At 42.1% G+C, this 14,134-nt stretch overlaps 1 protein-coding gene across 3 annotated transcripts in view; it reads left to right on the top strand.

Annotated features, from left to right (window-relative positions):
- The window catches only part of TTN (titin), a gene marked incomplete at both ends in the record, with an annotated part of 282,756 nt that overhangs the window by 250,833 nt on the left and 17,789 nt on the right, over positions 1 to 14,134 (top strand). For all 3 annotated transcript variants that reach the window (XM_079710139.1, XM_079710137.1, XM_079710138.1), the window contains 18 exons: positions 394 to 690; positions 798 to 1,385; positions 1,479 to 1,781; positions 1,899 to 2,195; positions 3,568 to 3,855; positions 3,969 to 4,268; positions 4,930 to 5,232; positions 5,322 to 5,627; positions 5,731 to 7,497; positions 7,824 to 8,117; positions 8,825 to 9,112; positions 9,230 to 9,529; positions 9,629 to 11,695; positions 11,797 to 12,099; positions 12,215 to 12,520; positions 12,615 to 12,905; positions 13,001 to 13,297; positions 13,427 to 13,732. In XM_079710139.1, the coding sequence (XP_079566265.1) occupies positions 394 to 690; positions 798 to 1,385; positions 1,479 to 1,781; positions 1,899 to 2,195; positions 3,568 to 3,855; positions 3,969 to 4,268; positions 4,930 to 5,232; positions 5,322 to 5,627; positions 5,731 to 7,497; positions 7,824 to 8,117; positions 8,825 to 9,112; positions 9,230 to 9,529; positions 9,629 to 11,695; positions 11,797 to 12,099; positions 12,215 to 12,520; positions 12,615 to 12,905; positions 13,001 to 13,297; positions 13,427 to 13,732 (8,901 nt within the window). The remainder of the gene's footprint in view (positions 1 to 393; positions 691 to 797; positions 1,386 to 1,478; positions 1,782 to 1,898; positions 2,196 to 3,567; positions 3,856 to 3,968; positions 4,269 to 4,929; positions 5,233 to 5,321; positions 5,628 to 5,730; positions 7,498 to 7,823; positions 8,118 to 8,824; positions 9,113 to 9,229; positions 9,530 to 9,628; positions 11,696 to 11,796; positions 12,100 to 12,214; positions 12,521 to 12,614; positions 12,906 to 13,000; positions 13,298 to 13,426; positions 13,733 to 14,134) is intronic.

Below are 14,134 nucleotides of genomic sequence, written 5' to 3'. Positions count from 1 at the left end.
TCTGAATTTAAGTATAATTGAATTTGACTGCACATATATATATAAACATATATAGTGTGTGTGCAGAAATTGTATGATAGTGTTTCTGACAAGATTGTTCATCTCATTCCTACACCCATGATAAATTTGGGATAAATTTAATCATTTTATTTGGTCATTTGACACTTACTCGATTTGAATGCTATGACATGCTATAACATAAGATGACAAAGCCTGGGAAAGTTCTGCTTGGCTCAGAAGCCAAACTGATCATATAAAAAGTAAGAAAGACTCAAATAAAAGTAACTCTGTGGCCTTCATTAAAAATTTTTTCTTTTCACAATGCAGGAAGAACACATGTGGGGAAAAAATGTTGTAATAACTTCTCTTTCTTCTGATGTTTTACTTTCTTAGAAAAACCAAGCCCACCTGAAAAACTTGGAGTAACAAGTGTATCCAAAGATAGTGTTTCCCTGGCCTGGTTGAAGCCAGAACATGATGGTGGAAGCAGAATTGTACATTATGTCATTGAAGCACTAGAAAAAGGACAGAAAAATTGGGTGAGATGTGCAGTGGTAAAGTCAACCCATCATGTCATTTCTGGTCTGAGGGAGAATTCTGAATACTTTTTCCGGGTGTTTGCTGAAAATCAAGCTGGTCTGAGCGACCCAAGAGAGCTTCTGCTTCCTGTCCTTGTAAAGGAGCAGCTAGGTATGTCAATGTTATGCAGAAGCAAAATTTGAACTTATTTGCATTGACTTAAGTTAATTTGCAATAAAACGTTTTTCACCTTCACCTTACATACTCTTATTTTTCAGAACCACCTGAAATTGACATGAAGAACTTCCCAAGTCATACCGTCTATGTTAGATCTGGTTCAAACCTTAAAGTTGATATTCCAATTTCTGGAAAACCACTGCCCAAAGTGACCTTATCAAGAGATGGTGTCCCGCTGAAAGCAACCATGAGATTTAACACTGAAACTACTGCTGAGAACCTGACCATCAATCTCAAAGAAAGCATTGCTGCTGATGCTGGAAGATATGAGATCACTGCTGCCAACTCCAGTGGAACAACCAAAGCTTTCATTAACATCATCATACTGGACAGGCCTGGTCCCGCAACTGGCCCTGTTGTGATTAGTGATGTAACTGAAGCGAGCGTGACTCTCAAATGGGAGCCACCTAAGTATGATGGTGGAAGTCAGGTTACCAATTACATTGTACTCAAGAGAGAGACAAGTACTGCAGTATGGACTGAAGTGTCTGCGACAGTTGCAAGAACCATGATTAAAGTCATGAAACTGACCACAGGAGAAGAATACCAATTCCGCATCAAGGCAGAAAACCGCTTTGGCATCAGTGATCACATAGATTCGGCTTGTGTGGTTGTCAAACTACCATACAGTAAGTTGTCAAACTTTTCAAAGATCCCAGGTTTCCATATACATAAATGTTTTAAATGTCTGTATTAACCTGTGGGATTTCTCTCTTTTGTAGCAACACCTGGACCGCCATCTACACCATGGGTCACTAATGTCACTCGAGAAAGTATCACCGTGGGCTGGCATGAACCAGTGTCCAGCGGAGGCAGTGCAGTTACAGGCTATCACCTGGAAATGAAAGACAGAAACACTATCTTATGGCAGAAAGCCAACAAAATGGTCATCCGCACCACTCACTTCACAGTCACAACCATCAGTGCTGGACTTGTCTATGAATTCAGGGTGTATGCAGAAAATGCTGCTGGTATTGGAAAACCCAGCCATCCTTCAGAACCAGTCCTAGCCATTGATGCCTGCGGTATGTATTTGTCATAAGGAGGACAGTTCTCACTACTTAAAAATGCAAACCTTCTTTCTGCAAAGCAAAATAATGTTGAAATAAGTGCCACTAATCTGCTTCCTGTCATTACCACAGAACCCCCAAGAAATGTCCGTATCACTGATGTTTCAAAGAACTCTGTCAACCTTTCATGGCAACAACCAGCTTTTGATGGAGGAAGCAAGATTACAGGCTACATTGTTGAGAGACGAGACCTTCCAGATGGCAGATGGGTTAAGGCCAGCTTCACCAATGTTACCGAGACTCAACTCACTGTCTCTGGCTTGACTCAGAATTCCCAGTATGAATTCCGTGTCTTTGCTAGAAATGCTGTTGGTTCCATCAGCAATCCATCCGAGGTTGCAGGCCCCATTACATGCGTCGATTCTTATGGTAAGCATTTTTAGCAGTTTGAATCCCGACAGCAATTTAACTCAAGTGTTTTGTCTTACTTTTGTGGTCCTAATCTGTAGGATAACTTTTACTATGTACATTGTTAGATTTTTAGAAGAAATTATGAGTTAGCTGTGAGTCTTAGGAAAATTCCATAACCCCTCCAGGCCTCTTGACTTAACTGTAAAACATGAGATTTGGACTACAGGATACCTAAAGGGCTTTCTGACTTCAACCTTTTACGATTCTTTGATTACGCGAGTTGGTGTTTTCACTCTTCTATTTAAAATTTTCAGCATCAATAATTAAAACCATGGTTGAATGCCCAGAGAATATTCCTCTGAAATAAGTGAAAGACTAAACAGAGGCATTAATGATGATAATATTAGCAGCCGCTAACATTTACTGGGTACTTTCCATGAATTCTCTCCCCTAGTTCTAACAGCCTTAAGATAAGCCCATTTTACAGAAGAGAAACTGAGGTTTAGAGCACTTATATAACTTCCCCAACATCAAGCCGCTCATTAATGATAGGGTGGGTATTCAAACAGACAGACTCCAGAATTCTCTCTACATGGCTGTCAGTCCAAAATACACATTTTTGACCATTCTGGAAAATAAGTGGCACATTCAACTCAACAGTGCTTTGAAAATTAAAATTTCATGAGAGTTAGGTACCCTGTGACACTTTTTCTAAAAGTCCCCATTTTCAAGGAGGAGTCTCTATGGTATCTGGGCAAAAGTATCCACTCCCATCCTCATGCTGAGAATCCCAGGGCTTCTCTTTATGAACCAGGCTTTGTAGACACTGAGTCAGTATTCGTGAGACTGTGAAGCAAGTCAAATTAATTGTGTTTCTCAAAAATTTTAAGCAGCCTGGCAGAAAATCAGTCCAGGGAAGTTTACAGCTCTGTGAGTAGATAATTCAGAATTCAAGGGTCTGATGTGAAATGCCCCCACTTGGATACCAGTGAACTGGGAAGGGAAAATAAAAAGAATCAGAGGTAGTCAGAGGAAGGAGAACTAGAATAAAAGAAAACATATAATTCAGCTTCTGCAATGATGCTCCACTGCCATATCCCACTGCATCACTGGAATAAAACACCTGATAGATGTTAAGATACATTTCAAAGGCATTTAAGTCCCTGTGAAATTAGTGCAGTGTCACTGGGGTACAGAGCTTACTCACAATCTTTCTTCCCCATCTGTGATAAAAGAGTGGCTTGTAAAATTAAATGTAAAATATAAATAGTATTAGAACTACTTCATGTGTATTATTTAATAAGGGCCAATGAGCTTACTTTGAAGTTGTTGCAATTATTTATTTCATCCTTGTGATTTTCTAAATATTTCTCATCTGTTTTTCTTGCAGGTGGACCCGTAATTGATTTGCCTCTAGAATATACAGAAGTTGTCAAATACAGAGCAGGTACATCTGTGAAGCTCAGAGCTGGCATTTCTGGCAAACCTGAGCCTACAATTGAGTGGTACAAAGATGATAAAGAGTTACAAACCAGTGCACTGGTGTGTGTCGAAAATACCACTGACCTTGCAGCTATACTCATCAAAGATACAACTCGCCTTAACAGTGGAAGCTATGAATTAAAACTAAGGAATGCCATAGGCTCAGCCTCAGCCACCATCAGAGTGCAGATCCTTGGTAGGTGGTGAATACGGACCCACATCATATTTTGTTTGCCTAAAACTTAATAATTTTAAATTAGAAGCCTTTTAAAATTTACTAATCTACCATTTTGTTTTTTTCATTCACAGACAAACCAGGACCTCCAGGTGGACCAATTGAATTTAAGACCGTCACTGCTACAAAGATAACTCTTCTCTGGCAGCCTCCAGCGGATGATGGCGGTGGAAAAATCACTCACTACATTGTGGAGAAGCGTGAGACAAGCCGCGTCGTGTGGTCTATGGTGTCTGAAAATTTGGAAGAGTGCATCATTACGACCACCAAAATTATCAAAGGAAATGAATACATCTTCCGGGTTCGCGCTGTGAACAAATACGGAATTGGTGATGCACTGGAATCTCACCCAGTGGTAGCAAGGAATGCATTTGGTGAGACATGATTTCATTAGAAAACTAAAATCAAATAAAATGAAAATTTAAAAATAAATATAGGGGCTTCCCTGGTGGCGCAGTGGTTGAGAATCCGCCTGCCGATGCAAGGGACACCGGGTTCGTGCCCCGGTCTGGGAAGATCCCACATGCCGTGGAGCAGCTGGGCCCGTGAGCCGTGGCCGCTGAGCCTGCGCGTCCGGAGCCTGTGCTCCACAACGGGAGAGGCCACAGCAGTGAGAGGCCCGCGTACCGCAAAATAAATGAATAAATAAATAAATAAATAAATAAATAAATAAAAACTGGGAATTCCCTGGTGGTCCAGTGGTTAGGACTTGGCACTTTCACTGCCGAGACACGGGTTCGATCCCCGGTGGGGGAACTAAGATCCCTCAAGCCGTGCAACACAGCCAATACATACATACATACATACATACATACATACATACATACTATTCTGCTAGCTTATGAATATGTTTTCAGAGCTTGATTGACTTTTATTTTCTTGTTCATCATATCGCTTCTCATTATCATCCTTTTCACCAGGTAGAAAGTATAATAAATGAAACTAATATTCTTAGATAGGATTTGAAGATTAAAAGGTAGAATTTATCAGTAATGTTGATCCTTTGAACTCATTTTCCTCTTCCTTTCTGAACAGTCACACCTGGGCCTCCGAGCGTGCCAGAGGTGACAAAGATAACCAAGAATTCGATGACTGTTGTCTGGAACAGGCCAGCTGCAGATGGTGGTAGTGACATAAGCGGCTATTTCCTTGAGAAACGAGACAAGAAGAGTCTGGGATGGTTTAAAGTCCTAAAGGAGACGATCCGTGACACCAGACAGAAAGTGACAGGACTCACGGAACACAGTGACTATCAATACCGAGTTTGTGCTATAAATGCTGCTGGACAGGGTCCATTTTCTGAACCATCTGACTTCTACAAAGCTGCTGATCCTATTGGTAAGTGTGGTGTCTTCACCTATGTCTTCTTTCATGTCACCAAACCGTACATGATTATGTAATTACGGTATTGTGATTGGCCATGCCAGATCCTCCAGGCCCACCAGCTAAGATAAGAATTGAAGATACAACTAAATCATCCATCACTCTTGGCTGGAGTAAACCCATCTACGATGGGGGCAGTGCTGTTACTGGATATGTTGTTGGCATGAGACAAGGAGAGGAAGAGGAATGGACTGTTGTCTCTACAAAAGGAGAGGTCAGAACTACAGAGTATGTGGTATCTAACCTGAAACCTGGAGTCAATTACTACTTCCAGGTATCCGCTGTAAACTGTGCTGGACAAGGGGAACCTATAGAAATGACTGAACCCGTACAGGCCAAAGATATACTTGGTACGTACCTACTGGTATGATTGTGTTTTTATTTTTTTAATAGAGGAAATCACTCATTTCCTTGCTTTAAAATTCATTGTATATGCCCATTTTATGTCTACAGAGGAACCAGAGATTGACCTAGATGTGGCTCTCAGGACCTCCATTATAGCTAAAGCCGGTGAAGACGTACAAGTGTTGATTCCCTTCAAAGGCAGACCTCCACCTACTGTCACATGGAGAAAAGATGAGAAGAATCTTGGCAGTGATGCCAGATACAGCATTCAAAACACTGATTCATCTTCATTACTCATTATTCCTCAAGTCACTCGCAATGATACGGGCAAATATATTCTCACAATAGAAAATGGCGTTGGTCAGCCAAAGTCTTCAACTGTGAGCGTTAAAGTGCTTGATACACCAGCTGCCTGCCAGAAACTACAGATTAAACATGTTTCTCGAGGCACAGTCACATTGCTCTGGGAGTCTCCTCTCATTGATGGAGGATCTCCCATAATTAATTACATCATTGAGAAGAAAGATGCCACCAAGAGAACATGGTCTTCAGTGTCACACAAGTGTTCTAGCACATCTTTTAAGGTAACAGATTTGTCAGAGAAAACTCCATTCTTCTTCAGAGTTCTTGCAGAAAATGAAATTGGAATCGGGGAACCCTGTGAAACTACAAAGCCAGTGAAGGCTGCCGAAGTACCAGCTCCTATACGCGATCTCTCAGTGAAAGACTCAACAAAAACGTCTGTTACCCTGAGCTGGACCAAGCCTGACTTTGATGGTGGTAGTGTCATCACAGATTATACTGTGGAAAGGAAGGGTAAAGACGAACAAACATGGTCACATGCTGGCATAAGTAAGACATGTGAAATTGAGGTTAGCCAACTCAAGGAACATTCAGTCCTGGAATTCAGAGTGTCTGCCAGAAATGAGAAAGGACTGAGTGATGGTGTCACTATTGGGCCAATTACAGTGAAAGAACTTGTAATTCCACCGCAAGTTGACCTGTCAGAAATCCCTGGGGCACAAGTCACTGTGAGAATTGGGCATAATGTGCACCTCGAGTTACCTTATAAAGGAAAACCCAAACCATCTATCAGTTGGCTGAAAGACGGTTTGCCATTGAAAGAAAGCGAACATGTTCGTTTGAGTAAAACTGAAAACAAACTTACTTTGAGTATTAAGAATGCAAAGAAGGCGAATGGAGGGAAATACACCATTATTCTCGATAACGCAGTTTGTCGAAACTCATTTCCCATTACAATCATCACACTCGGCCCACCATCAAAGCCCAAAGGGCCCATTCGATTTGATGAAATCAAGGCTGACAGTGTCATCATATCATGGGATGTGCCCGATGATGATGGAGGAGGAGAAATTACCTGTTACAGCATTGAGAAGCGAGAAGCTTCACAAACTAACTGGAAGATGGTGTGTTCCAGTGTTGCCCGGACAACCTTCAAAGTTCCTAATCTAGTCAAAGATGCTGAGTACCAGTTTAGAGTTAGGGCAGAAAACAGGTATGGAGTCAGCCAGCCACTTGACTCAAACATCATTGTGGCAAAACACCAGTTCAGGATTCCTGGCCCCCCAGGAAAGCCAGTTACATACAATGTGACTTCTGATGGCATGTCCCTAACTTGGGATGCTCCAGTTTATGACGGTGGTTCAGAAGTTACTGGATACCATGTTGAAAAGAAAGAAAGAAATAGCATCCTGTGGCAAAGAATTAACACATCACCAATATCTGGAAGAGAACATAGAGCTACTGGACTAATGGAAGGCCTGGATTACCAGTTCCGTGTATACGCTGAAAATTCTGCCGGCCTAAGCTCACCTAGTGACCCAAGCAAATTTACCTTAGCTGTTTCCCCAGTAGGTAAGTGACTGAGGATTATTCAAATATGCTTAATTCCACAACTGAATGTGTTAGTGACAACTCGTTTGAGTTGTCTGCTTTTCTTCCATGTATCACCTTCTCACGTATTTCCTTGTCACTAGAGAGCTGGTCAAGTAAAGCAAGGGGGATGATTTTAAATCAGTCTAAAAGAGCAATTTAAAATTCTTTTTGTTAAAGACTCTGATACAAAAAAATTGCAATTAATGGCTAAAATGAGTTTGGGGGATTTATTTATTTTCCTTCCACTGAAGATTAAGAGTTGATTACAGAAATAATGATGTCTTTAACTTGCATCTAATTTTTAGACCCACCTGGCACTCCTGACTACATTGATGTCACCCGGGAAACCATCACTCTGAAATGGAACCCACCACTGCGTGATGGAGGCAGTAAGATTGTGGCCTACAACATCGAGAAACGGCAAGGGAGCGATCACTGGACCAGATGCAACTTTAGTGATGTCAGCGAATGCCAGTACACAGCAACAGGACTTAGTCCTGGGGATCGATATGAGTTCAGAATACTTGCAAGAAACGCTGTTGGAACCATAAGCCCGCCCTCACAGTCTTCTGGCGTTATTATGACAAGGGACGAAAATGGTAAGCATTTACAACCAATTTCCAATGTAACTAAGAGCATTCACATTTTTAAATATATATATATATTGGGCCCCTGGTCTATAAAAATGGGAAGAGAAACAACGTTTCATACAGATTACCAAAGGTTGTTAGGTGGATGAATTAGATTTTCTACCTTTCAGATGAAGAGGAGAAAAAAATGTAATTAACATCAATTCTTTTTACCACGTCTATTATTTCATTTCCATATAAATAGCATGCAAGTGGGAATGAGTTTTTAGCTTTGTGATTTCAGTCATTTATAATAAATAAAGAAAAAAAGGTCCCAAGAATAACTGTCCCTCTCGACTGAAGTTACCAAAATTCAACACAGGTCCAACAGCACAATTATCACCTTGCCTGAGTGCAGCTGATGGCCCGGCACAGGAACTTGTTTGAATATGCAGCAGTATTAGGAAGTAAATGATCTGTAAATGTTTCATTTCTCTTTTTGCAAGTGGAAATGCAAGATTAATAACATGACAGATATAACAAAGGCGATAACCTAATAATACGCAAATGTTTAATTAACCCCACACTCTAAATTCTCAACTATCAATCCTACTTTCAAAATAGCCTTTGGTATAAGCATTACTCTTTCAGGCTTTATGATATGGTGCTAATGAAAAACATGCTTATTTAAGTCTTTATTAAGCCAAACTAATGCATATTATCTCTTTCTTTTATAGTTGCACCGATTGTAGAGTTTGGCCCTGAGTACTTTGATGGTGTCACTATTAAGTCTGGAGAGAGCCTTAGAATTAAAGCTTTGGTGCAAGGACGACCAGTACCTCGAGTAACTTGGTTCAAAGATGGGGAAGAAATTGAGAAGGGGATGAATATGGAAATAACTGATGTCCTTGGATCCACCAGCCTCTTTGTCAGAGATGCTACTCGGGACCATCGTGGTGTATACAGAGTGGAAGCCAAAAATGCATCTGGCTCCACAAAAGCAGAAATTACAGTGAAAGTACAAGGTACTCCTAAAATAGCTTCTTAATCTTACAATGTACAGGACTTGGATTAAAGACATGCCTGATTGCATTTTAATGGACAAGGAGAAAGAAACTAACTCTGGAACCTTTTTCTTATAGATACACCAGGAAAACCAGTTGGGCCAATAAGATTCACCAGTATAACTGGCGAGAAGATGACCTTGTGGTGGGGTGCTCCACTCAATGACGGCTGTGCTCCCGTATCGCACTACATCATTGAAAAACGGGAAACCAGCAGACTTGCTTGGGCGCTAATTGAGGATAATTGTGAAGCCCTCAGCTATACTGCCACTAAACTAATAACTGGCAATGAATACCAATTCCGTATTTCTGCAGTCAACAAGTTTGGTGTTGGCAGGCCACTGGATTCTGACCCAGTGGTTGCTCAAATACAGTACAGTAAGCGACCATTTTTACTAAGTGGTACTATGTCATAAGGTTAACTTCCAAGCAAATGTGTCTAATTGGTTTATTTCTTTCTTTGTTTTTATTTTACAGCTACTCCCGATTCCCCTGGCACTCCAGAACCTAGTAATGTAACAGGCAATAGCATTACCCTGACATGGGCAAGGCCAGAATCAGATGGTGGCAGTGAAATTCAACAGTACATCCTTGAAAGGAGAGAAAAGAAAAGCATGCGATGGGTGAAAGTGATCAGCAAACGACCAATCTCTGAGACAAGATTCAAAGTCACCGGTCTGACAGAGGGCAATGAATATGAATTCCGTGTCATGGCTGAAAATGCTGCAGGAGCAGGACCTGCCAGTGGTATCTCAAGACTAATCAAATGTAGAGAGCCAGTCAGCCCACCAAGTGCTCCCACTGTGGTCAAAGTGACAGACACATCAAAGACAACTGTGAGCTTAGAATGGTCTAAGCCAGTGTTTGACGGAGGGATGGAGATAATTGGGTATATTATTGAAATGTGCAAAGCTGACTTAGGAGACTGGCACAAGGTGAATGCAGAAGGATGTGTGAAAACAAGATATACGGTTACTGATCTACAAGCAGGTGCAGAATACAAATTCCGGGTTAGTGCTGTCAATGGTGCTGGAAAAGGAGACAGCTGTGAAGTGACCGGCACCATTAAAGCAGTTGACCGATTATCAGCTCCTGAGTTAGACATCGATGCCAACTTCAAGCAGACTCATATTGTGAGAGCTGGGGCCAGTATTCGCCTCTTCATTGCCTATCAGGGTAGACCCACTCCAACAGCTGTGTGGAGCAAACCTGACTCTAACCTTAGCATTCGGGCTGATATCCATACAACAGACTCCTTCAGCACCCTCACCGTGGAAAACTGCAACCGAAACGACGCAGGGAAATATACCCTTACTGTGGAAAACAACAGCGGTAGTAAGTCAATCACATTCACCGTAAAGGTGCTAGACTCTCCAGGCCCACCTGGCCCAATTACCTTCAAGGATGTGACCCGGGGATCTGTTACATTGATGTGGGATGCCCCTCTCCTTGATGGGGGTGCCCGAATCCATCACTACGTGGTAGAGAAACGAGAAGCCAGTCGCCGTAGTTGGCAGGTGGTCAGTGAAAAATGCACTCGTCAGATCCTCAAGGTCAACGACCTGGTAGAAGGCGTTCCATACTATTTCCGTGTTTCTGCAGAAAATGAGTATGGTGTTGGTGAACCCTATGAAATGCCAGAACCAATGGTAGCCACAGAACAGCCTGCCCCACCGAAGAGACTTGATGTCATTGACACAAGCAAATCCTCTGCGGTCTTAGCTTGGCTTAAACCTGACCATGATGGAGGCAGCCGAATCTCTGACTACCTGCTCGAAATGAGACAAAAGGGATCTGACTTCTGGGTTGAAGCTGGTCACACCAAACAGCTGACTTTCACGGTGGAGCACCTCACTGAGAACACTGAATATGAATTCCGTGTGAAGGCCAAGAATGATGCTGGCTACAGTGAACCCAGGGAAGCCTTCTCTTCTGTCATCATCAAGGAGCCTCAAATTGAGCCCACAGCTGATCTCACTGGAATTACCAATCAGCTCATAACTTGCAAAGCAGGCAGCCCGTTTACCATTGACGTGCCAATCAGTGGTCGTCCCACCCCCAAAGTAACATGGAAGCTGGAAGAAATGAGACTTAAGGAGACAGATCGAGTGAGTATCACAACAACAAAAGACAGAACCACCCTGTCTATAAAGGACAGCATGAGAGGTGACTCTGGAAGGTACTTCTTGACCCTGGAAAATACAGCTGGTGTTAAAACATTTACCATCACAGTTGTGGTCATTGGAAGGCCAGGTCCAGTAACTGGCCCCATTGAAGTCTCATCTGTCTCAGCTGAATCATGCATCCTATCATGGGCTGAACCTAAAGATGATGGAGGCACCGATATTACTAATTACATAGTTGAAAAGCGTGAGTCAGGTACAACAGCTTGGCAGCTTGTCAATTCCAGCGTCAAGCGCACTCAGATTAAAGTCACTCATCTCACAAAATACATGGAATATTCTTTCCGTGTCAGTTCAGAGAACAGATTTGGTGTCAGCAAGCCTCTGGAATCAGCACCAGTCGTTGCTGAGCATCCATTTGGTAAGAAAAATAAAAATCATATTTCCAAGTCTCTATTATTAAATATTTCCCCTGAATTTTATAAAACTGTATTCATATTTGATACCTTTGCTTATATTTAGTCCCACCAAGTGCACCTACCAGACCTGAGGTCTACCACGTGTCTGCCAATGCCATGTCTATTCGCTGGGAAGAACCCTATCATGATGGTGGCAGTAAAGTCATCGGCTACTGGGTTGAGAAGAAAGAACGAAACACCATTCTTTGGGTGAAAGAAAACAAAGTGCCATGCTTAGAGTGCAACTACAAAGTGACCAGTTTGGTAGAAGGACTGGAATATCAGTTCAGAACGTATGCACTCAATGCCGCGGGCGTTAGCAAAGCCAGTGAAGCATCAAGACCTATGATGGCTCAAAACCCAGTTGGTAGGTATCGGAATTTAAGGGTACATTTGTTTATCATCATCGTCACCATCGTCATCATTATTGGTACTAACAAAATTCAGAGTTGCATTTAACCTTATTTTTGCATCCCTTCCAGATGCACCAGGAAGACCAGAGGTGACAGATGTCACCAGATCAACGGTGTCACTGATTTGGTCTGCCCCAGTGTATGATGGAGGCAGCAAGGTTGTAGGCTACATCATAGAGCGTAAGCCAGTCAGTGAAGTTGGAGATGGTCGCTGGCTCAAGTGCAACTACACCATCGTATCTGACAATTTCTTCACCATTACTGCTCTCAGTGAAGGAGACACTTATGAATTCCGTGTGTTGGCCAAGAATGCAGCAGGCGTAATTAGCAAAGGATCAGAATCTACAGGCCCCATCACTTGCCGAGATGAATACGGTAAAGAATAGTCAATGCTCTCCTTTTAAGTTATCACAATTTCTATAACAATAAACTATCATATATTCATTCACGTCTATTTTGCCTATGACAGCTCCACCCAAAGCCGAACTCGATGCCAGATTACAGGGTGATCTGGTTACCATCAGAGCAGGCTCGGATCTTGTTCTTGATGCTGCAGTTGGTGGCAAACCTGAACCCAAAATTATCTGGACCAAAGGGGACAAGGAACTAGATCTCTGTGAAAAAGTCTCTCTGCAGTACACTGGCAAACGAGCAACTGCTGTGATCAAGTTCTGTGACAGAAGTGACAGTGGAAGATACACTTTAACGGTGAAGAATGCCAGTGGGACCAAGGCCGTGTCTGTCGTGGTCAAAGTTCTCGGTAAGTATGTCAAATGATCTTTGATTTTCATAGCTTTCTCAAGCGTGGGCAGAAAGAAACACCTTCCTCATTGCTCATCCTTACACCTGTTTCAGATTCCCCAGGCCCATGTGGAAAGCTCACCGTCAGCAGAGTAACAGAGGAGAAGTGCACTTTAGCCTGGAGCCTTCCTCAGGAAGATGGAGGTGCAGAAATAACTCACTACATCGTGGAAAGACGTGAGACTAGCAGACTCAACTGGGTGACTGTGGAAGGCGAATGCCCAACCCTATCCTATGTGGTTACCAGACTCATCAAGAACAACGAATACATATTCCGAGTGCGGGCAGTAAACAAATATGGCCCTGGTGTGCCTGTTGAATCAGAGCCCATTGTCGCCAGAAACTCCTTCAGTGAGTATTAACACTCAAACAGTTCAGCAGTTGAAATGTAATGGGATCAGGGAGAAGGGAGGACAGTCATAGCAATGGTGATTTTGTGTGATTCTGATCATCCTTTTATTTTCATAAAAATATAAACAGCTATTCCATCACAACCTGGCATACCTGAAGAAGTTGGGGCTGGCAAAGAGCATATCATCATTCAGTGGACAAAACCTGAATCTGACGGTGGCAACGAGATCAGCAACTATCTAGTAGACAAACGTGAGAAGAAGAGCTTGCGCTGGACACGTGTGAACAAAGACTATGTGGTGTATGATACCAGGCTGAAGGTGACTGGCCTGATGGAAGGTTTTGATTACCAGTTCCGGGTGACCGCAGTAAATGCTGCTGGTAACAGCGAACCCAGCGAAGCTTCCAACTTTATCTCTTGCAGAGAACCATCATGTGAGTTCCAAGAATCATACATAACCCTAATGCCCACCAAAACCACATTACAAATAATTTTCCAACATGCCTTTCCCAATAACTTGTAGAATTTGTGAATGGTCTAGAAAGGCATATGCTTATTAGAAGGATCTTAAATACAGCCTAAGACAGAAAACATTTCAACTACTACTTCTGTCAGTAAGTTAGCAGTTACATTGCTAAAAACTGTTGCAGTATTTTTCCAATCTGTGAAAAAAATAAACTATTCTACTACCAATATGAAAGGGATGTATTTTGCAAATCTTCCTAAGAATGGAGAGAATTTTGTTGTAATGATAATAACTACTGAAAAGAAAAAAAGACAACATCTCTTTTAAGAGGCTTAGCAGAACATAAAGCTTCTTGTATTTTAGTAAGCAC

Source organism: Hyperoodon ampullatus, assembly GCF_949752795.1.
Source record: "Hyperoodon ampullatus genome assembly, chromosome: 8".
Lineage (NCBI taxonomy): Eukaryota > Metazoa > Chordata > Mammalia > Artiodactyla > Ziphiidae > Hyperoodon > Hyperoodon ampullatus.
Note: the sequence above shows the minus strand (reverse complement) of the source record. Positions and strands in the feature narration are given on the sequence as shown.